The 20,991-nt window shown below is 48.1% G+C and overlaps 1 protein-coding gene across 1 annotated transcript; it reads right to left on the bottom strand.

Moving 5' to 3' along the window:
* Positions 1 to 8,653: 8,653 nt before the first annotated feature.
* Positions 8,654 to 20,991, bottom strand: LOC118638872 (orphan sodium- and chloride-dependent neurotransmitter transporter NTT5-like). The gene is given in 12 exon segments (XM_036275004.1): positions 8,654 to 8,734; positions 8,737 to 9,210; positions 9,428 to 9,593; positions 10,013 to 10,241; positions 10,291 to 10,513; positions 11,280 to 11,466; positions 17,658 to 17,896; positions 18,099 to 18,209; positions 19,574 to 19,752; positions 19,900 to 20,026; positions 20,136 to 20,293; positions 20,772 to 20,991. Coding segments are annotated over 12 exon segments (2,394 nt in total).

Raw genomic sequence — 20,991 nt, 5'->3', positions numbered from 1 at the left:
ATAAAGCCCTTTGAGAAGAGTGGGGTCTCTGAATGCTTGGTTCTTGGGGGACTGGTGGTGTCTAGATCCTTTTGGTATGGAGGCTGGAGCTGGGGGTGGGTTTGGGGTCCTTGGTTGGTTTGCTGCTGTATTTCAGAAGTCTTGGGGTCTGTTCCCTCCTCTCAGCCTCACTATTCCTGACTCAGCCCAGCCCCTCTCACTTGCACTATTTTGATGGCTCTCACTGCAGTGGGACAAGAGCCATCTTCACCCCCTGCTTCCTACTTTACAGCAGAAAAAGAACTCAGTGATGAAAGCAAATTATTTCTTGGAGTGGGGATGGGTGGGCGCTGTGTACATCTGCTTTGGCAACAGGGGAACAGATGATGCAAATTTGAGTAGATAACTGCATATGTGTCTTTAAAAAGTCTAATTAGTGGAAAATTACAGGCCACGCACACATGGAATTGAAGCAAATATGCATCATTATACATGCAGTTTAACTAAACAACCCATAACAAACTAAACTGGTAATGACAAGGCTGAACTGACAGCAATTATTAGTTAAATAGCAAGAAAGCCACCAACAACCAACACACCCAGAAATCAAAACCAAAACATCCTGTCTCCAAATTGGAGGAATTCCAGCTATCTGCCACTTTGGGTGCAGAGTGGCTTTGAAACATTGCCAAGTGTTGTGTGGCAACCAGATTCATCTGGAAGATGCTGACGTAGTTCTCACTAATCCAAGTAGTAATAAATAGCGATAATGACGATGGTGGCAATGACAGCAATGACAACAGCTGCACATACATTGTGTTAAGTGCTTCACATGTACAAAATCGATGAGTTCTCATGACAGCCATATAGGGTAGGTACTAATGTCCCCATTTTGCAGGTAAGAAAACCGAAGCACAGATGAGTGACTCACAAGATCACACAGCTCGAAAGTGGCTGAGTTTGGATTAAACTATGGGCTGTCTGGCTCCAAAGCATTTGGGAAGCACTAATTTGTATTTGGAAATGGCAAATGCTACAAAGCCCTAGGAACTCACTCGGGGCATGCTGAATTAAGCTCTTGTCTCTCAGCTCCATATTGGCCCTTTTATAGTCAGTTCTGTGACCTGGGCTGGGGGTGCATGCAGTTCTGCTTTGCCAGCTGGGTTCCTATTAGGCTATGCCTACAGGGGACGTAGCGGGAGACCGGTGACTGGAGGAGAAGGGACTTACTTTTTCCTGTTTGCTTCCGGTTCCTGAGCATGGGTCCAGAGCAGTGTTTCCTGTGACAGCAGCAGTTGGTAGCAGCTTTTCCCACCCTATTTCCTTGTATTTTAGGAATTCACCCTAAAATACTACTATACGTTTATATTTATGTAGCTTATCTTTTCATTTATTACTAGTGCCTTTTGGAGAGCAGAATTTTAAATTAGTAATAAATATTCATCAACATCTTCTTTTACAGTTTATGCTTTTGTCGTCCTATCTGAGAAATCTTTGACCAAACCAACGTCACAAAGAATTTCCCCTCAACGTTTTATAGTTTTAGGTCTGTAATCAATTTTGAGTTCATTTTTATAGAGTGTAATGTAGAGTCAAGATTATTTATTTACTTGTTTTTGCATATGGGTAGTCTGATTGTTCCAGCACCATTGGTTAAAAAGACTATTTTCTACATTGAATTATCTTGGCACCTTTGTTGAATTCAATTGACCATTTATGTGTGGGTCTATTCTGTTCAATACATCTAAATGTCTACCTTTTCACAAATACCATACTGTTTTGATAACTGTAACTTTATTTTTTATCCTCACCGAGGACTTTTTTTTTCTCCTCCAATTTGTTCAGATAGAGTAGGAGGGAGGGAGAGAAAAAGAGAGAGAGAAACATTGATACAAAAGGGACACATTGAGTGGCTGCCACCCACACGACCAACCAGGGCCAGGGACAAACTGCAACTAAGGTACGTGCCCTTAGCGGGAACCGAACCCGGGTCTCTCTGGACTGCAGGCTGACACTCTAACCGCTGAGCCAAACCGGCCAGGGTGATAAATAACTTTATACTAAATCTTGAAACCAGGTAGCATAAGTCCTCCCACTTTGTTTTTCCTTTTCAAAAAATTAAATTATTCTAATGGCTTTGATTTTTGATACAAATTTTGGAGTCTGATTGTTAACGTCTCCGAACAACCTGCTGGGATTTTGTTTGGGATTGTGTTGAACCTATAGATCAATTTAAGGCAATTGACATTTTAATGGTATTGCATCTTCTGATCCATGAACATTGTATATCTCTTAATTAGTTAAGTGCTTATTGCCATCTGTATGGCTTCTTTGGTCAAGTGTCCGTTCAAAACTTTTACCCATTTAAAAAGTGGATTATTTGTTTTCTTATCATTGAATTACAAAACTTAATATATTATGGATACTCCTTTATCATATATGTGTTTTGAAAATATGTGGTATTTTGTGTCTGACTTCTTTCACTTAGCACAGTCTTTTCAAGGTTCACCCATGTCGGATCAGAACTTCATTTCTTTCTACGGCTGAAAAATATCCGTAGTATAGATGTCTTTTATTTTATCCATTCATCTGCTGACAGACCTTTGAGTGGTTTCTACTTTTTTGTCAATTATGAATAATGCTGCTATGAATGTTCATGTACAAGGCTTTTTTGAACACCTATTTCCAGTTCTTTGGGGCATATACCTAGAAGTGGAATTGCTGGTATTTCTTTGTTTAACTCTTTGAGGATCTGCCAAAATAACTTTCACAGCGGCTGCACCATTTCACATTCCCACCAGTAATGTATGAGGTTCCGATGTCTTCCAATCCACACTGATACTTGTTACTTCCTTTTTTTTGTTATTGATATCCTGGTAGGCATGAAGTGGTATCTCATTGTGGGCTTGATTTACATTCCCCTAATGACTAATGACATTGAACTTCTTTCTATGTGCTTGTTGGCCATTTGTATATCTTTGGAAGGAATGGCTTTTTAGTAATGACCTCCACTGCTTATGTTGCATTGCCTGCCATCCAATCTCAGTAAAGTAATAATGGGTGAAGATAAATGAAGATAAAAGTAAATGAATGAAGATAAAAGTAAAGGCCCTGCTATCCGGACTCAAACAGATATTTCATAACTTTAGAAAGAATGAACTGTTGGTCCTGCAGCCTCTAACTACAAAGGAGGTCCAAAAAAATGTCAGACTTTATGGATCTTGGAGATAATATATCCTATAGGTGGAAATTTCACTCAAGCTGATGCTGTGGTCCCTGACTCAGGCATGTTGGACTCCTTGGTCCATGTTCTCCAAGGAGGAAAACGCATCTGAATTCAACTGATAAGGCTCACAGTGGGGAAAGAAAGCTGAAGCGACCTTGTGCAGTAGGACCTTTGAGCCAATCCGGCGTGCGACTGTGGCTTCCACTATTGAAGGTATCGTTGAGACTGGTGTTCTACATGTTCATACTGTGAATGTCCCATAAGTGTCAGGGAATTGTACCATCCAGCAACTGTAGTATGAGTGGTCCTCTCCATGGCAGTCTACAGAAACAATGCAGAATCTCAAAGGAAGAACGGATATGACGGGTTTAATGACTTAAAGGCTCTCAGAGTACTGCGGTCATTTCCCAGTACAACAACGCCACCTGCCTGTCGTAGCCGCCATGTACACCCCTTTTAAGAAAAGGCCGCAATTGTTATTAAGCTCTCCTGGAAAGCAAGGAACCTGGCCTTACCCTTGGAGGTCTTGGGACTCACCTAGTCTTACATTTCCATTTTGGAGCACATCAACTCAATCTTGACTACTAGTGAGGTCTGAAATGGTTAAGTGTAAACGGTATATTCAAGAGTACAGCCGGCCTGGTCCTCGTTCGTCTGTTTTGCAGTGGAAAAGTAGCGGTTACCCCCTTGGAGAAACCTTGTTTCCCACACTCTACTTCCTGAAACAAAGCCACTGGCTCAGTGCAGGGCCCCCTCCCCCCCCTTACAGAGGTTCCCATAAACGTCGGTGCCAGGTTCATTGCCCATCGAGCTAAGTTGAAAGCTGAGGGCCTGCCTGGCCGGTTTGGCTCAGCAGTTAAAGTGTCGGCCCATGGGCCAATGAGTCATGGGTTCCATTCTGGTCAAGGGTACGGACCTCGTCTGCAGTTTGTCCCCGGCCCTGGTCGGGTCGTGTGGGAGGCAACCAGTCGATGAGGCTCTATCACATTGACGTTTCTCTCTCTCTCCCTCCATTCTATCTAACGATAAATAGAAAAGTATCCTAGGGTTAGGAATAAAAAAAAACAAAACTGATGGCCCTGGCCAGTGTGGCTCAGTTGGTTGAGTGTCATCCCATACACCAAAAGGTTGCTGGTTTGATTCCTGATCTGGGCACGTGCCCAGGTTGCGGGTTCAGTACCTGGTCAGGGTGCATGTGGGAGGCAATCGATCGATGTTTCTCTCTCACATTAATGTGTCTCTCTCACATCGATGTTTCTCTCTCTTCCTCTCTCTCTAAACATCCCATTTTTTAAATGCTGATGGTGTCCACTAGGGTGCAGCAGCCAGCCAACCTCAAAGCCAAATCTTGAGACACAGTGCAGTCAGTCAATAGCTAAGGTATTGGATTGGCTCTTCGGTGCGCAGGCACAATTACGCTGGGCGGCCTGGCGGCGGTGAAAAATGTTCCTACGCTGGGTGTTCTGCTTGTCTAGTGAGGTCCTTCGCTTCACCTACCCTTCGTGGTGGGGCGGGCACAGACTGCCGGGACCTTCTCTAAGAGGGGCAGTGGGTAAGGAGAAATGACCACAAAGTTGCTACCGGCCCAGGCTCAGGATTCTGTGACATTCAGTGGTGTGGCGGTCCTCTCTGTGCAGAGAACCTTGTACAGGGAGGCGATGCTGGAAAACTATAACACTCTAGTCTCTCTGGGGATTATGTTTTCCAAACCAAAGGTTATCTTCCAGTTACAGCAAGGGGAAGACCTCTGTATGGTGGAAAATGAAGTTTCTCATGGCGCATTTCTAGGTGATGTATCAGTGAAAATTCTGCTGCGTATGATGTTCGAAATGTTGTTGCCTACATTTTCTTCTAGGATTTTTGTGGATTCACGGGTCACATTTAAGTCTTTTATCCATTCTGAGTTTATAAAGATTTCAAGTTCTATTTATTTATTTATTTAATTTATTTTTATCCTCACCTGAGGATATTTTTCCATTTTTTGTACAGATAGAGTGGGAGGGAGAGAGAGGAAGGGAGGGAGAGAGAGAAACATCGACGTGAAGGGACACATCAAGTGGCTGCCACCCGCACGACCAACCAGGGCCGGGGACAAACTGCAACCGAAGTACGTGCCCTTAGCAGGAACCGAACCCGGGTCTCTCCGGACCGCAGGCGGACGCTTTAACCGCTGAGCCAAACTGGCCAGGGCAGATTTCAAGTTTTAAAAGTCATGATATTTACAGCATATTGTCATATAAATGTATAAAAGATTAGTCAACTATTGTTGAGTCATTGTGGAAGATACAGAGATGTTCATTGGTCATCCTTCAAATTTTTTCTGTGTGTTTAAAATTTGAATAATAAAATATTGAGCCCCCCCCCCCCCAAAATAGCTAAGGTATTGGACGGGACTTTCCACTTTCCCCACCATGCACAGGCGTCTGGTATTATTGTTGGAACAGTTTCCTCATAAAATCAGTTCAAAATATGTTCCTGACTCTACCTCCTGGTCCACGTACCATAGTCAGGGAGTTTGGTCAGTAAATGTGGATGTTTCTAGAGGGGTTCATCGTGGCTGCTTCCTTGATAATAACTGAGAGTGAAGGGGTAGGGGCGTTATACAGATCTGTTTTGAAAATTAAAGATTCTGCCCTGGCCAGTTTGGCTCAGCGGTGAGAACATCGGCCTGTGGCCCAGAGAGACCCGGGTTCGGTTCCCGCTAAGGGCACGTACCTCGGTTGCAGTTTGTCCCAGGCCCTGGTTGGTTGTGCGGGTGGCAGCCACTCGATGTGTCCCTTTCACATCGATGTTTCTCTCTCTGTTCCTCTCTTTCCCTCTCACTCTACCTGAATAAAGAATGAAAAAAAAAAAAAGAAAAGAAAATTAAAGATTCTGCCTCCTGACCATTTTGGGGTCACCCTTCCTTTGCTGGACAGCCTGGTGGTTACACCCTCCAGGTGGCAGCCTGGCCCAAAGCCGGCCAACTAGGGCGTTGAAACTAGATTCTGGTTTAGCCACCGGCATTCTCTCTTCGGCCTGACATGGCCTTAGATCAGGGGTTGGCAAACCATGGCCTGTAGGATAAATCTGGCTGGCCAGCTAAGAATGGTTTTTGCATATTTAAAGAGTTGTAAGAAATAAAGAAGGTGCAGTAGACACCTTATCTGGCTCTATATCGGAAAAGATTGCCAACACTTGACTGAACTACTTTTTTTTTTTTTTTTTTTATCCTCATCCGAGGACATTTTTCCATTTTTTACTCAGATAGAGCGGGAAGGAGAGAGAGGAAGAGAGAGAAACATCGATGTGAAAGGGACACATCGAGTGGCCGCCACCCACACGACCCAACCAGGGCCGGGGACAAACTGCAGCCAAGGTACGTGCCCTTAGCGGGAACCGAACCCGGGTCTCTCTGGACCGCAGGCTGACACTCTAACCGCTGAGCCAAACCGGCCAGGGCTACTTTTTTTTTTTTATCCTCACTCGGGGACATTTTTTCCATTTTTGTTCAGACGGAGTGTGTGTGTGTGTGGGGGGGCATCGATGTGAAAGGGACACATTGAGTGGCTGCCTCCCATACAACCCCACCCAGGGCCGGGACGAATTGCAACCTAGGTTCTTGACCGGAATCGAACCTGCCACTCATTACTCTGCGGGCCAACGCTCTAACCATTGAGCCAAACTGGCCAGGGCTGCAACTACTTTCTAATGCTACCCATGTGGCCTAGCCACATCAATGTGCCCCTTTCACATCGATGTTTCTCTCTCTCTCCCACTCTATCTGAACAAAAAATGGAAAAATGTCCTCGGGTGAGGATAAAAATACATAAAATAAAATAAAAAGAAGAAAAAATTAGAATTTTTACTGCAAAAATTTCTGTTTTTTTAAACCTCAAGAAGCAAAACAAATTAAACTTTACTGATATTAAATATGTAGAAATGACAGTAGTTCACACATAAATTTTTTACAGATGTTAGGGATATTGTCTCAAAATATCCCTGATAGGGTTGTGTGATAAAGAATGTCTAGAGCCCAGGCAGTGTGGCTCAGTGGATTGAGTGTCGTCCCTTGGACTGAGAGGTCCCAGTTCCATTCCTGGTCAGGGCACATGCCTGGGTTGCAGGCTTGATCCCTGGTAGGGGGCATGCAGGAGGTAGCTGATTGAAGTTTCTCTCTCACACCGATGTTTCTCTCTCTCTCTCTCTCTCTCTCTCTCTCTCTCTCTCTCCAAAAAGCTAATAAAAACACATTTAAAAAAAAAGAAGAAGAATGTTGAGAGACCTCTGAGGTAAATAAAAGGTGCGAAAAAGCAGGTGAAGATTTGGGAAGTGATTGGGAACTACAGCAGGTGGTGATGGGAGCAGGCACTGGCTCTCAAGGTCATGACCTTTGAGGGTGGGGTGTGGGGTCAAGGGTTTTGCCCAGGAAGCCACTAAGGGGTATGGTTTCTGAACAGTGGCTCCCCGCCCCCGAGCTGCTTTAACTCCACTTGGCATTTGAAGAGGCCAGGGCAGTGTTACCTACTCCCACAGGCAACTCTAATAAGCTCCAAGTTCTCCAACATGCCTTGGTCCTGAGCCCACAGAACCCAAGTGGTCCAGGCCCAAGTGGGTGAGACTCTACCCCAAGTAAGAACAAAGCATAAAAGCCAGCAAGACAGGACCTCCCTGCCGGGGGTTGTTCTAGGCTTGCTTCTCTCTTGGTGGTAGTAGTGAGAGGACAGTTTTGGACAGATTTCGTGTGGTTCCCAGTTACACCTTAGATTTAGGGGTTAACACACATTCTGGTTTGAGTGACTCTGGTTGCTGCCAAGTTGTCCCACAGTTTGGCTCAACTCCAGGACAAAGAAGGGGTCTAGAAACTCAATATCTGTGTCTCAAAGGGAGGTTGGAGTCACCAGATTGGACACTCAGTTCACCAGAGGTTGGCGATTTAGGGTGTGTGTGTGCGAGTGTGTGTGTGTGTGTTGAGGGGGGGAGGTATCGACTCACAGAAAGAGCACTAGTCCCAGTGGACTGATTTATTGACACACAGCATTGCTGTGCCACCCCCTTTCTGAGGGCCGCCCTGAGAAGCTTGGTGGTGGAGGTGGGGGTGGGAGAGAACACTGTCTATCTCCATGATAACCAGGAAGCTGGGTCCTAGAAATTGCAGGGGTGCCCCTACCCATCAGGCCAAAATGGTGCCCCCACTTCACAGGGAGCACGGGGGCACTAGGCCCAGCCCTGTGAGCAATTCAGTTGATTTTTCTGGGTTCTCCAATCTCAGAGCAGAGTGTTCCACTTCACTTAGTAGAATCAGCACTATTCCAGGAGAGGAAGGAGGAGCTCCCCGGTTGTTCATTTCCCTTCTAAGGCCAAGTTGAGTGATGTCACTGGTTGCTAGGTAAATTTCCACGAGTCCCTCCCCTTCCTTTCTGGCAGAACCAATGATTCCTGGAGCAAAATGGGCACCAATGCTGCCAGTCACCTGACAGATTTGCTCCTGGGGGGGGGGGGGGGGGAATGGGCGGAGTCCCCAGTTATTGAACAGACTTCTTGGGCAGATTTTCTTCATTATTCTCCTTGCTTTTGTCACTGTTGTCTATGTTGGAGCTCGGGCTCACCTGCCTCGAACTGGGGAGGCTGAGGCTCCTCATGGAGAAGATGGATGTGAGGGAGGCAATGAGAGGTATGCTGAACCTGGAAGAGCTGCTACTCTGCTGATTCGAGGGCAGGTGGAACCACCACATGGAGTCCAGCCCCCTGACCGTGCTGGACCTCTTGGTCGAGATCTCGCTCCTTCTCTCCTGGGACATGAAGGTGGGCTTGGCCAAGAAGTAATTAAGCCGCTGTGAGGGCTTGGTGGGCACCAAGGGCATCTTTTTGGACAGTGGCTTTTCAAAGGGTTCGTTGACAATGTGGTCCTGGAGGTACCACCACTGGTGAAGTGGATAGATCGGGATTGGTAGGAAGGTGAGGACGCTGAGGAAGGTGATCCAGCCCAAGGTGCTCTGCATGTAGGGTTGTTTTACTTCCTGGGTCTGGAGGTGGGGGTGGGGGGTGGTGAGGGTGGGAGGAAGAGGAGGTGATGGGGTTTTAGTCCGTGTAATGTGGAGGATCAGATTCCCCAGGGGCTGGGAAGTTGGCTAGATAGTCCCTGGGGATGGTAAGAACACAGGTCTAGGGTTCTGTGGGGCAGAAGATCTGACAAAGTGTCCCCAGAGTGAAAGTAGGAGGCCAGGGTGGGGGGAGTCTCACCATGTTTCTGTTCCAGGCGATGTAATAACGGGGCTTGCTCTCATAGAGACCCATGAGGCAGATGATGAGGAGGGCCAGCAGCCCGGGGAGGGTCACATAGCACCACAGGAAGGTGAAGAAGGACCATAGCAAGTGGCCCAGCCCACTGTACATTTCTTCCCTGAACCTAGGGTAGGGGCAATGGGCATGGACATATGGGATAGAGCCCTCCTCTGGCCACCAGGCCCTGGAGCCCTTGACAGAGTAGGCCCACCAGCCTCTGGTTCCCTCACACATTCTCAATTCTTAGGGGACGCTGAGTCCTGCCAGGCCCTTCCCAAGCCTGGGCCCTGCATCTGGTCTCCCCGTAGGAATCCCCCAACCCAGTAGTGGCCCGTTCCAGTCCTCTGCCTTCAGACCAGCCCATGTGGTCAATGGCACGGGAACCAGAGTCTCCTAGGTCCTGACTGCTTGTTCCTGCAGAACCCACCCGCTGCCCTCAGATCACTGCCTTCTGCCCTCCCGAGCTCTCAGAATGTGCCCAACTCTCCTCAGAGACCTGGGATGGGGCCCCTGGTTGGGAAGACCCCAGGGCTTGGACATCACCTGTTAGCTCCATAGATCCAGGCCAGGGTCGTATTCTGGAAGGCCACGATGATGAAAAGGATCAGCGGGATCAGGTGGTCATCAAACAAAGACATTATGTAGCTGCCAGGGTGACTGGTGAAGACCAGGCTGCCGAGGAAACCTCCCAAGCAGATGACCACTAAGGCAGAGGCAGGTTTGGCCACACTGAGGTCAATGTGTAGGACCGGGTCAGGGGTCGAAGCAAGCCCTGGAGATTGGGGCGGCCGGGGGAGGGAAAGGCAGGGCAGGGTTTTCACGGGAGTGAGAATCCACAGTACCTGGGGGCATCAGGCGGTACTTCTTAATGGTGGAGATGGTGTTCTGGAGGGAAAAGACAATGCCTTCCAGGATCTTTATCAAGGCACTCAGCTCTGTGACGAGGAGGGCCAGGAAGAGGACAATGGACCAGAAGGAGGCGCCAGGAAGCAACGAGACGGCTTGGGAAAAGGCTGCAAATGCCAGGCCAGGGCCCTGCATGAACTGTGGGGGAGACGGGCTCTGAGGCAGTGGAGGGGGGAACTGGTGTGGGGGCGATGGGCTTGGACATGTGGGATGCAGCCCTCCTCTGGCCACCAGCACCTGGAGCCCTTGGCAGAGTAGGCCCAGCAGCCTCCGGTTCCCTCACACATTCTCAATTCTTAGGGGACGCTGAGTCCTGCCAGCCCTCCCTGAGCCTGGGCCCTGCATCTGGTCTCCCCGTAGGAATCCCCCAACCCAGTAGTGCCCCGCTCCAGTCCTCTGCCTTCAGACCAGCCCATGTGGTCAATGGCACGGGAACCAGAGTCTCCTAGGTCCTGACTGCTTGTTCCCGCAGAACCCACCCGGCTGCCTGAACAGAACTCGTGTGCAGATTTTCTTCATGGACCTCCCTGCTTCTGTCCTTATTGTCTGCGTCTGAGTGATTAGCAATGTCTGTCTCAGGCGAAGGACGGAGGCGCCGCGTGGTGAGAGAGTGAGTGGCAGAGGGCCAAGTGTTCGCCCCTTTTGGTTTCATAAGCTGTGTGAGCTTTACCTCTTGGGGCCTCAGTTCCTCCTCTAAAAATAGGGGTCCTATTCAGTGTGAGAATTCAAAACAGGGGGACTACTTAGCCGAAGCCCCAGTAACACACAAAATGGTGGTGGAAATGTGATCACAGCTGTTACCTGCCTCAGAAGATGCTTGGGTGGCCCAGGAGGCTCCTGAAAACTACATTTCCCAGCGTCCTCTGGGGCCTTTGGGACTACCCTCCCATCCCCACAAACACACCTTTTCTTTCTGTTCCCTGATGCTGCAGGGTGGGGAGGAGTGCACGACCTCGTACTGGAGGTGTTGAGGGAGCTTTTCGATCCACTTTAGATAGTCCAGAGAGGGCAGGAGTAGAATGTCTTTGGGGGGCCTGACATTCTGAGGCAGCACCCCCTTGCGTATCAGATTCGTCAGCTTTAGGACACTCCTGAAGGGGGAAGTAGAGGAAAGGAAAGGTAGTGGAGACCAGGGGCCCCTCTGCTATCGACAAACGAGGGAAACAGGACTGGAAGGGAAGCTCAGTTGCCCAACATGAGTGCAAATAAGTAACAAGAGCAACTGGACAGGGACTGGAAGCAGATCACAAGGACTTGGGGTGAATTACCCTGGGCGTTCCACCTAAGGGGCAGATAACTTGTGCCTCTCAAGAGTTTGTCCATCTCTTTTAAGATATGGAATGTAGTGGCATACATTTGATCACAGCATTTCATTATTACCCATTTAATGTCTACAGGCTCTATAAACGATGCTCCCCCATTCTTATTCCTGATATTTTAAATCTGTATTTTCTTTCTTTTCCATCAGCTCCTGGGAGGGAATAGGTGACATTTCCAACTATGATCATGGTCATGGATTTATCTATTTCTTGCTTTAGTTCTGAAATTTTTTCTTAATTTTAAAACTCTATTATGAGGTATATAGACATTTAGATAACTCAGTTTTCCTGATGAATTGACCCTTTTATTAGGATGAAATGCTCTTCTTTCTTTTTTTTTATTTTTTATTTTTTATTTTTATTTATTTTCCACATCTTTATTGTTGGATGTAAAATGTATTACAGATGTTCCACAGTTTTCCCCCATTGACCCCCTCCTCCCCACTCCCGCCCCCCTCCCACCTTTTCCCATACTATTGTCCGTGTCCATTGGTTATGCATATAAGTTCTTTGGTTTATTTCTTCCCACCCCCCCAACCCCGTTCCCTTTGAGGTTTGTCAGTCTAGCAATGAATTTGTGCTTCTTAATCCCTTCACCTTTTTCATCCATTCCCCCAACCCCTTTCCCAACTGGCAACCAACAAAATATTCTCTGTATCTATGAGAATGTTCCTGTTCTTCCTGTTCATTTTGTTTGTAGATTCCATTGTTGATAGATATGTATTCATTGCCATTTTGTTTGTTCCTACATTTTATCTTTTTCTTTAAAAAGACCCTTCATCATTTCATATAATAACGGTTTGGTAGTGATGAACTCCTTTAACTTTTTCTTGTCTGGGAAAGTTTTTATATGTCCATCGATTCTAAATGACAGCTTTGCAGGATAGAGTAATTTTGGTTGTAGGTTCTTGGTTTTCATCACTCTGAATATTTCTTGCCACTCCCTTCTGGCCTGCAAAGTTTCTTTTGAGAAATCAGCTGACAGCCTTATGGGAACTCCCTTGTAGGTAACTAGCTGCCTTTCTCTTGCTGCTTTTAGGATTCTCTCTTTGTCTTGAACCTTTTGCATTTTGATGATGATGTGTCTTGGTGTGGGCCTCTTGGGGTTCATCTTGTTTGGGACTCTCTGTGCTTCCTGGACTTGTATGTCTGTTTCCTTCACCAAGTTAGGAAAGTTTTCTGCCATTATTGTTTCAAACAGGTTTTCGATTTCTTGTTCTCTCTCTTCTCCTTCCGGCACCCCCAAGATGCGAATGTTGGCACGCCTGAAGTTGTCCCAGAGGCTCCTTACACTATCCTCATTTTTTTGGATTCTTTTTTCTTTTTGCTGTTCTGGTTGGGCGTTTTTTGCTTCCTTATATTCCAAATCGATGGTTTGCTCCTTGGATTTACGTACTCTATTATTGAAGCTGTGTAAATTATTCTTTATTTCAGTTAAAGCCTCCTTCGTTTCTAACTGTGCAGCGATCGTTTCTGACTGGTACTTTTTTATGCTCTTGAGGCCCTCACTGAGTTCATTGAGCATCCTTATAAGCAGTATTTTGAACTCAGCATCTGTTAGGTTGCTTATCTCCATTTCGCTTAGTTCTTTTCTTGGGGTTTTGTTCTGTTCTTTCATTTGGGACCTGTTTCTTTGTATCCTCATTTTGCTGCCTCCCTGTGTTTGTTTCAGTGTATTACTTAATGAGAGGTATGGGGCTCGCTGAGACCCGATGCTGCTCGTTTGAAAGAATTTAGGAAAAACCTGAAGCAAGATCCAAGACAGGCCAATCCTATGGTTAAGCAAGTAGCAACAGCTTGGGTGGGCCTGAAAGTTGGGTGGGGCGGGGCCTCAGGGAGTCACCAGGGCGGGGCTACCAGTGTGAGCCAGGTTGCTGGAGTCCCAGATATGGCGACTGTCTGCCGCCCCCGGGAAGGGCTCACCAAAGGAACAAAGGCCTCTTACAGCACGTTTGTCCCCGAGAAAGCCCCCTCTCCAGCCCTCACTCCAGTGCCAAACAGCTCAGTTCCTCCCTGTAATTCTCTGGTGCCCCTGGAGCTGCCTCCCCTCCGAGCTTAGAGGGAGAGAGTCCGATAAGTCCGTGCGCGGGCCCTTTAGGGAGCTGCCTGTGGCTCCAGCCAGGTCAGCTTCCCTGAGCCTCAGTTTCTGCTGGTTTTTCCAGCCAGAAGTTATGGGGATTCTCTTCCTGGCACTGGAAACCTGAGCGGGGCACCTGGTGTGGGACGGGGACCCCTCAGTCCTCAGGAAGGACCTTCCCAGCCTCGGGAGCCTCCTGATTTTTATCCGCCGCACGTGGGTGTGGGACCAGCCCGTCGTGCTGCCTCCGTGCGGCTGCCGCCACCCCTCGCGCCGCCGCCCCTCCTACCAGTCTGGATGTAGCTGCCTTTTTTTTAAATTCCGTAGTTGTAGGACTTCCATTCAGCTTGATTTCAGGCGGTTTTGGATGATGGTTGTTCTGTAGTTTTGTTGTAACTTGGATGTGGTTGTGGGAGGACGCGATACTGCGTTTCCCTACGTCGCCATCTTGACCGGAAGTTCCTCTTCTTTCTTTTTTTAAAAATCCTCACCTGAGGACGTTTTTCCATATTTTGTTCAGATAGAGTGGGAGGGAGGGAGGGAGGGAGGGAGAGAGAGAGAGAGAGAGAGAGAGAGAGAGAGAGAGAGAAGCATCGACGTGAAAGGGACACATGGAGTGGTTGCCTCCTGCACGACCTAACCAGGGTCGGGGACAAACTGCAACAAAGGTACATACCCTTAGCGGGAACCGAACCCGGGACTCTCTGGACTGCAGGCCAATGCTCTAACCTCTGGGCCAAACCGGCCAGGGCATGAAATGCTCTTCTTTTTTTTTTTTTTAATCCTCACCCGAGGACATTTTTCCATTTTTTGTACAGATAGAGTGGGAGGGAGAGAGAGGAAGAGAGAGAGAGAGGGAAACATCGATGTGAAAGGGACACATCGAGTGGCTGCCACCCGCACGACCAACCAGGGCCGGGGACAAACTGCAACCGAGGTACGCGCCCCCAGCGGGAACCGAACCCGGGTCTCTCCAGACCGCAGGCGGACGCTCTAACCGCTGAGCCAAACCGGCCAGGGCTGAAATGCTCTTCTTAATGTCTGGTATTACTTGTCCTGACTTGTTTGATATTAATACAGCCACGCTAGCTTCCTCATGATTATTTATTTGCATGGCATATATTTTCCATTCTCTTGACTATAAACCTCTCTGTGTTTTTACACAGGACATCCTTTGTGAACAGGATATGTCTGAATGTTGCGTTATCCAGGCTGGCAATCACTGCCTTTTCTGTGGGGTGATTATTTAATGTAATTGTTGATACAGTGTGGTTTATGCCTACTCTCTTGCTATTTGTTTCTCTGTCTCTTCTATTCCCTTTGCCTTCTTTTAAGCTTCTTTTATTTATTTTTTTGGTGGGGGCAGTATTTATCAAATAATTTTGTTTTCATACTTTTTTTTTTTTTTCTATTGCCTTTTTAGGTTTACCTCTTATTTTGTTTTATGGTGATGACTCTCGAGCTGTGCTCTCTAATACAGTGGCCACTAACAAGATGTAGCTATGAGTCCAGTCGCGTGGTTCATTGGATTGAGTGTCATTCCATGGACTGAGGGGTCCCGGTTCAGTTTCCGGTAAGGGCACATGCCTAGGTTGTGGGCTCCATCCCCATTGTAGGGGCGGGGTCGTGCAGGAGGCAGCCAATCAATGTTTCTCTCTTTCCCTTCTTCCCTTCCTCTCTCTCTGAAAAAAAAGAAAAAAGAAAAAAAGAAAAAAAAGATGTAGCTATGAGTACTTAAAATGTGGCTAATATGACCAAGGAAAAATTTTAATTAAAATTGAAACGTTAGGTTATTCAGTTATTTGGAAACTTTTAACAACTTGGGTATGTGAAACTGCTTTTCCAACTGTATACTTTTATGACATTTAATAGAAACCAAAACTGAATTATTTTCATTCGGCCTCAAGAATTTCATTGAGCCCTGGCCGGTTTGGTTCAGCGGTTAGAGCGTCGGCCTGCAGTCCTGAGAGACCCGGGTTCAGTTCCCGCTAAGGGCATGTACCTCGGTTGCAGTTTGTCCCCGGCCCTGGTCGGTTGTGCGGGTGGCAACCACTCGATGTGTTCCTTTCACATCGATGTTTCTCTTTCTCTCTCTCTCTCTCTCTCTCTCTCTCTCTGTTCCTCTCTCTCCCTCCCACTCTACCTGAACAAAAAATGGAAAAATGTCCTCGGGTGAGGATAAAAAAAAAAAAAAAAAAGAATTTCATTGAGTATTATATTTTTGTTGTTGTTAATTATCACACAAGGATATTTTCCCATTGATATTTATTTATTTGTTGATTGATTGATTGATTGATTGATTGATTTTAGAGAGAGAGGAAGGGAGAGAAAGAAACATCGATGAGAAAGAATATTGATTGGCCACCCCCCACCCCCCCACTGGAGATTTAGCCCACAACCTGGGCATGTGCCCTGAGTGGGAATCAAACTGGGACCTCTCAGTTCATGGGACATTGCTCAGCCCACTGAGCCACACTGGCTGGGCTGAGTGACAGTTTTAATTAGTTGAGGTTTTTCTCTGCCTTCAAACAGAACTAAGGAGAGCTCACTTTTCACTTGGAGTCATGCCCCCAACTTTCTGCGACCCCAGCAAGGACTAATTCCTTTGATGTCATCATTATTTGGGTCAGAGTGGGTTGAACTCTAGTGGTTTGGGGCTTGTCTTTGTATTCAGCTCCAATGGGGTCATAAATCTGAGCTCCATGAGATTATGCACACTTCCTCGCTTGCTATCCCTGTCTCCTTCTGACACTTCAGCAAAACTCCTGGGAAGAGAGCAAGCCAAATCGTTGGGTCAAGCAATTTTATCTGTGTGTTGGGGGCTCTTTGAGTTTCCAGTACCTAATGGCAGCCTATACTGACATTAAATGCTTGGGTGTTTTCTTCTTACCTGTGCAAAGTCACTCCATCTATGACAGCCCTGCTCCTCACTCACATGCCCCCAGAATAGGCACTTACCCCCAAATGGAAAGACATTCATGGCTCTTTGCTCACTGACGATGGGCTCATTACTCTCTAGGATTTATTTCACTAAGGCTTCTTTGTGCCCTTTGCTCTTCAATAACTTTATGAGAAAATATGATTTTTATTTTATCCATCTTTAAAATTGCTGCTACCATGGAAGCAAGCACTTTTGCATCCTTCAACATCCTAACTGGAAGAAAAAATCCACCTTGGAGCTTTAAAAATCTCAATGCCTAAGTGCACCCCACACCCAGTAAATCCAATCTCTGGGGGTGACTCAGACAGAGGTGTTTTCTTTTTTTTCTTTAAAAAAAATTTTTTTTTATCCTCACCCAAGGACATTTTTCCATTTTTTTGTACAGATAGAGTGGGAGGGAGAGAGAGGAAGAGAGAGAGAGGGAAACATCGATGTGAAGGGACACATCGAGTGGCTGCCACCCGCACGACCAACCAGGGCCGGGGACAAACTGCAACCGAGGTACGTGCCCTTAGCAGGAACCGAACCCAGGTCTCTCCGGACCGCAGGCGGACGCTCTAACCACTGAGCCAAACCGGCCAGGGCCAGAGGTGTTTTCTAAGGCTCCCCAAATGATTCCAATATGCAGCCTAGACCAATAACCACCGACTGAAGCTCAGAATGTTATAATGGCCTCCTTTGTGAGTTAAACAGTTGATTTTGAAATCTTCTTTACACCATTTGCAATTTATGGACTCATTTGGACAGTCATGGCTGAGACTATTTAATCTGCAAAGTGGCGGCTGTTAAAATATTTACTTTTTGACTGTTTTATCTGTGTTATTAATATAAACGTGTTCTTCTTATTATTTGAGAGGCTTGAATTTTACAGCCCATGAGCCTGGGCATTGCTAAGGTAGAGAAAGGGGGACCTTTTTTTGGACCTGCAAGGCTATGATTACTTACTTCTCAACACAGGCTTGACCACTGGTGGTGGCCCAGAACCCCAGCACTATAAAGATGATAGACGTGGCCAGCAATGAGGTCACCAGGTTGACCACGACCGTCCACAAGGCCACCTGGATATAGTTGTTGTCTCCAGCCTTGTAGGAGATGTTGATGACAGTGCCCATGCCTAGGCCCAGGGAATAGAGCACGTGGCCTCCCGCCTGATACCACCGGTCCAGCGAGGCCCAGTCGGAGGGCTGTGGATGGAGGTGGGTTAGAGCAATGTGGGCGTGGGCCCAGAGGGTGGGACCACCAGTGAGCGGGGAGAGGGGCAGGCTCGGGGGGAGAGCAGAGGGATGAGGCGAGGCTGGGGCAGAAGGAAAGCAGATGTGGGGAAGGAGATGCAGAGAAGCTCTGGGGAGCGGAGGGAGGGAGGAAGTGCGGGTTCCCCAGCCTCACCTCTGTCATCACCATACGTCTGAGACTGGTGGCTGCGCCTTCCAAGAAGAGACCTCGGATCAGGAGGCAGAGCAGGGTGATGTACGGGAGGAATACGGAGAGAATCAGGATCTGTCCAGGTGGGTCAGGACAGAAACCAGAAGTCAGGAGCAGTGGGGAGGAGGAGAAGACAGGCGAGAAGCAGCAGGAGACTACAGGTCGGCAGGAGTAGGGACGTGGAGGTGAGTGGTGTTGAGGTGGCCTAGATAGAACATGAGGGAGCTCTGCAAGGATTATTCTAGGGACCCAACAAGGGGGGCGGGGGGTCCACCAGTAAGCTGCTTAGGTGTGTGAGAGAGAGAGAGAGACCGCAAATATAGATGGCTTTCAAGTGGTGGGGCATTTGGACATTATTCATCATGGACCTATGAACTGCAAAGGGGAGAGGAGCCAGTGGGGCTGAAGGCTTCAGGGGACAACGTCACAGGAGGAGGAGGAGGAGAAGAAACTGGGAGGAGAAAGGTTTTTTTTTTTCTCCTTTATTGATTTTAGAGAGAGAGGAAGAGAGAAAGAGAGAGAGAGCAACATCAATGAGAGAGAACATCGATTGGCCGCCTCCTGCATGCCCTCCACTGGGGATTTGGCTCGCAACCTGGGCCTGTGCCCTGACCGGGAATCAAACTGGCGACCTCTTGGTGCATGGGTGGATGCTCAACCACTGAGCCCCACCATCCAGAAGGAAGAGAAAGTTTTTTGTTTTTGCTTTGGGGTAGGTGAGGTAAGCTCCACCACCACCCGGTATGCCCCTACTGAGCCTTTAGTAAAATCTGTTTTGGTGTGAGTGGTTTATTTTGGGGGCTGTGAGAGATGGTGAGTTGAGCCTCCAGGGATGCGTGGGGTGAATGCTGATTGTCTGCATAGGTGCGGGGCCAGAAGAGGCTGGTAAAGTTAACCAAGATGATCTAATGATCATGCTGAAATAAATGATCCAGGTACCAAGGGGGATGGGTTGGAAGTCTGGATTGGAATAAAATACTCTACATGGGAAATTCTGAAAGAAATCAGTACCAGTAGGCTCCTTGGGAGATTAACAGGCCCTATCAAGACGCAGGAAGGTGGAAGATGCAAGGCTCTGGGGTGAGGCTATCTGCCTGCAGGTCTCCACCTGCAGTGACACGGGGGTGGGGGATGGTGAAGAGGGAGCTGGGTCAACACAGGGTACTCTTTCCTTCCACGGATGGGAGAAGAGCAGCTCTTTGTGAGAGGCGTGGTTGACACAGCTGCCTGGGGGGAGTCCACTACCTTCCTCAGGACCCCTGCTGGAGAGGCTGGGTGGCCATAGCTGAGCTTGTCCTCTGGGTGAGTGGGAGGGTCGTGGTGTTGGAGAAGAGAGGTCATCAGGAAGGAGTTTGGCAGTGTCAGGAAAGCGATCCCAAGGAGGATCTCAGGACTTGCAAAGGTGAAGTGGCGGTGAGTCCGGGGTTGGGGTGACTTACCGGCATGGAGATCTTTAGCCCTGTGATTATGATAACGAACAGGATGAACCAAGCTGCGAAGATGCCCAGGGTGAGATTCGGGACGAGGCTCTTGATCCCTTCCTCAATGTAGCTGGAGGCATTCAGGGTGGTATGGTACCAGAAGTACTGGTGGGGCACAGTCTGAAGGCAGGAGAGGTCTGGGGAAGCCAAGCGCTTAGGCACCACCTTACCTGGAGCCTGTTTCTGCTCTTCTCTCCCTCCTTTGCCTCTCCCTCCCTATCTCTTGCTTCTTGGGGCCCCCTGCCTCCCTGTGCCCTGCCAGCCCTCTCACTCCCTCTCCTCACCGGTGACATTGAAGTCCGTTGCCAGCGGGCACTGGTTCCAGGGCAGGGCGTGGTAAAAGGAGTTGCCCAAGTAGGATAAGCTCCAGCTGATGATGATGCTATTATACAGGCTTACCAAGATGCACACCTGGGGGTGGACATAGTGGGCCTGAGGGGAGAGCAGGGGGGAGATAGGGGACTTGGAGACTGCAAGGGACGGGGAGCTGGGATGCCTCTTGGCCAGACCCCTCATTCACCAGTATGCTAGCGTAGCCTATGCCGCCCAGACAGGGGACGAGCTGCTTCCAGATCCCGATGCTGTCTATGCGCAGCCATTGCCCCATGATCATCTCCATGTACAACAGGGGAATTCCGAACAACAAGAGCATGAGGAGGTACATCAGGATAAATTCACCTGAAGAAGGGAGCCACACGCTGTGCTCAGGCAGCCAGGAGTCCCGGCCCCCCTCCTCTTTATCCCTAGGAGTCTGGGTGCCCTCCCTTAGTTTCTTTCTCCCCCAGGACCCAGGAGTGTAGACTTCTATTCTTTATTTATTTATTTTTTTTTTTTATTTTTATTTTTATTATTTTTTTTTAATCCTCATCCGAGGACATTTTTCCATTTTTTGTACAGATGGAGTGGGAGGGAGAGAGAGGAAGAGAGAGAGAGGGAAACATCGATGTGCAAGGGCCACATCGAGTGGCTGCCACCCACACGACCAACCAGGGCCGGGGACAAACTGCAACCGAGGTACATGCCCTTAGCGGGAACCGAACCCGGGTCTCTCCGGACCGCAAGCCGACGCTCTAACCGCTGAGCCAAACCGGCCAGGGCTAGACTTCTATTCTTAAAATTCTTCCTTAAACTCAGGAGCCCGGGTCCCTGGCCTTACCTCCTCCATTCCGATGACACAGGTAAGGAAAACGCCACATGCTACCTAGCCCAATGGAGAAGGCAATCTGGATCAAGATAGTCTCCGTTCTTTTAGTCTGAGCAAAGTAGTTCTGGGTCTTGGTGGCCAGAATCTTGGCTGTGAATCTGAAGGGTGAGGTTGTGAACGTTTGGGGTTGATTGGGGGCTTCTTCCTTCGTTTTTCCTACAAAGGACGCCAT

Source organism: Molossus molossus, unplaced genomic scaffold, assembly GCF_014108415.1.
Source record: "Molossus molossus isolate mMolMol1 unplaced genomic scaffold, mMolMol1.p scaffold_m16_p_21, whole genome shotgun sequence".
Classification (NCBI taxonomy): domain Eukaryota; kingdom Metazoa; phylum Chordata; class Mammalia; order Chiroptera; family Molossidae; genus Molossus; species Molossus molossus.
The sequence above is the reverse complement of the archived record's forward strand: the minus strand, read 5'-3'. Positions and strand labels throughout refer to the sequence as shown.